The sequence below is a fragment of the Lithobates pipiens genome, unplaced genomic scaffold (genome assembly GCF_037356315.1).
Source record: "Lithobates pipiens isolate NorthernLeopardFrog02 unplaced genomic scaffold, aLitPip1_a1.2 Scaffold_8, whole genome shotgun sequence".
Classification (NCBI taxonomy): domain Eukaryota; kingdom Metazoa; phylum Chordata; class Amphibia; order Anura; family Ranidae; genus Lithobates; species Lithobates pipiens.
In genome coordinates, this window is record NW_027507903.1 from 18,894,978 (window position 1) to 18,897,477 (window position 2,500).

General features: G+C 44.5%; 1 protein-coding gene across 1 annotated transcript in view; it reads left to right on the plus strand.

Moving 5' to 3' along the window:
• The window catches only part of LOC143961085 (insulin-like growth factor 1 receptor), a 294,645-nt gene that overhangs the window by 266,467 nt on the left and 25,678 nt on the right, over window positions 1-2,500 (plus strand). Inside the window, exon 18 of the mRNA XM_077470236.1 lies at window positions 1,367-1,526. Within this exon, the coding sequence (XP_077326362.1) occupies window positions 1,367-1,526 (160 nt within the window). The remainder of the gene's footprint in view (window positions 1-1,366; window positions 1,527-2,500) is intronic.

The following is a 2,500-nucleotide window of genomic DNA, read 5'->3' on the forward strand; positions in this document are numbered from 1 at the left end:
TAGTGGGGTCCCCCAGGGATCTGTGCTGGGACCAATCCTATTTAATTTGTTCAGAAATGACCTGGAGGATGGGGTAAACAGTTCAATCTCTGTATTTGCGGACAATACGAGGCTAAGCAGGGCAATAACTTCTCTGCAGGATGTGGAAACCTTGTAAGAAGATCTGAATGGGGCGGGCAACTACATGGCAAATGAGGTTCAATGTAGAAAAATGTAAAATAATGCATTTGGGTGGCAAAAATATGAATGCAATCTATACACTGGGGGGGAGAACCTCTGGGAGGAATCTAGGATGGAAAAGGACCTGGGGGTCCTAGTAGATGATAGGCTCAGCAATGACATGCAATGTCAAGCTGCTGCTAACAAAGCAAACAGAATATTGGCATTAAAAAGGGGATCAACTCCAGAGATAAAATGATAATTCTCCTGCACTACAAGACTCTGGTCTGGCTGCACCTGGAGTATACTGTCCAGTTCTGGGCACCAGTCCTCAGGAAGGATGTACTGGAAATGGAGCGACTACAAAGAAGGGCAACAAAGCTGATAAAGGATCTGGAGGATATAAGTTATGAGGAAAGGTTGCCAGCACTGAACTTATTCTCTCTGAAGAAGAGACGCTTGAGAGGGGATATGATTTCAATATACAAATACCGTACTGGTGACCCCACAATAGGGACAAAGCTTTTTTGCGGAATGGAGTTTAACAAGACACGTGGCCACTCATTAAATTTAGAAGAAAAGAGGTTTAACCTTAAACGACATAGAGGGTTCTTTACTGTAAGAGCGGCAAGGATGTGGAATTCCCTTCCACAGGCGGTGGTCTCAGCGGCGGGGCATCAATAGTTTCAAAAAACGATTAGATAAGCAGCTGAATGACCGCAACATACAGGGATATACAATGTAATACTGACATATAATCACACACACATAGGTTGGACTTGTGTCTTTTTTTAACCTCACCTACTATGCAACTATGTAACCTTCTGTGTTCACAATGCAGCAGGTCAGCACAGGACCCGGAAGTGAATGGAGATCACTGGAGTAGCGGTATTTCCTACAGTGATTTCCAGCTTTCGATGGGGGGAGGGGGGGATTTCACAGGTGGTCTATAGGCATCTATTACATTGGTCCAAGCTGGATCAATGTAAAAAAAAGGCCATACCTGGAATTCATCCTTAAAGATTTGTGTGTTGCGATCATACCCCCCTCTTAAGCGTCTCTTCCCCAGGGAGGCGACATTTAAATTTTTGTAGTTGTTCCTCAACTGAGGTCCTCCAGCCACTTTCTTTTAGGTGTTGCAGCCTTGTTAAAGCTGTAATGTTATCAGGTGGGCATTTAATTTTAACAATAATCTTTCCAATTTTAGAACAACCCTGGACAACCACCCCCCTCCCTGAAGAAGATGATCCAGATGGCAGGAGAGATTGCAGACGGGATGTCATACCTCAATGCAAACAAATTTGTTCACCGAGACCTCGCTGCCCGGAACTGTATGGTTGCAGAAGACTACACAGTGAAAATTGGAGGTATGGCTGGATGGGGATCTCCTAAACAAAGTCAGCTCTGCTTGGCATGTTTTCCCCGGTGAAATATCATCTCTGTTAACTCAACGATCACATGTGTAACACATGTATACAAATCACAGGCAACCTACTTTTCTTTTCTCCTAGTGGCTGGAAAACCGATTTATCTTCAAAATTCCAAAAACTTGAAGGGTTGACCAGTCAGTAATGCAGTGACAACGTATGCGAAGAGGTGACGAAACGCCAAGCTTCGCTTATGGCAGCTTGGGTTCTCCCTCAATTTGTCAATTGCAAGCTAGAAAATATAAAGGGCAGGATCTGATTGGTCATTGATGTTCCATGACATACCCCCCCCCCCAATACTTTTAGTCCTCTATTGATCTAGAAATGTGCCCATCTGCCGGTCTCCTCTTCTCTTTGCCTGCATTCACATGCTTGGCTGAGAGCAATGGGAGTCATGGGCTCAAAGCCTGTAAGGTGGGGGAGCCAGGCGGAGTCAATCTATGGATGCACACAGCTCGGGAGCAAGCCCACGCTTGAACCCCCGTAGATAGCAATTTGTTCCACTTGAACCCTCCCTTCTAGATAGTAAGCTCTGAAGAGCAAGACCCTCAGATTCCTCTTGTATTGAATAGTATTGTGACTGTACTGTCTGCCCCCGTTTTGTAAAGCGCTGTGCAAACTGTTGGCACTATATAAATCCTGTATAATAATAATAATAATAATAATGGCATGGATAGTGCCAGCAGGGGACCCCAAGAAGAGGAGGTTCAAGACCGCTTGGTGTAATACCCATGCACAGAGCAGGTAAGCATAGCATCTATTTTTTGTTTCAGTTAAAAAAAAACAAAAAAAAGACTTCTTTTAAAGCTGGCCATACTATGCACAAGCTTCATCCATTTCTTGATGAACCAGCCAGAACTGGCTTAGTGGGTGACTCTGTTGGACCTCTTCCCGTTCAGCAACCCAAGGCAAAA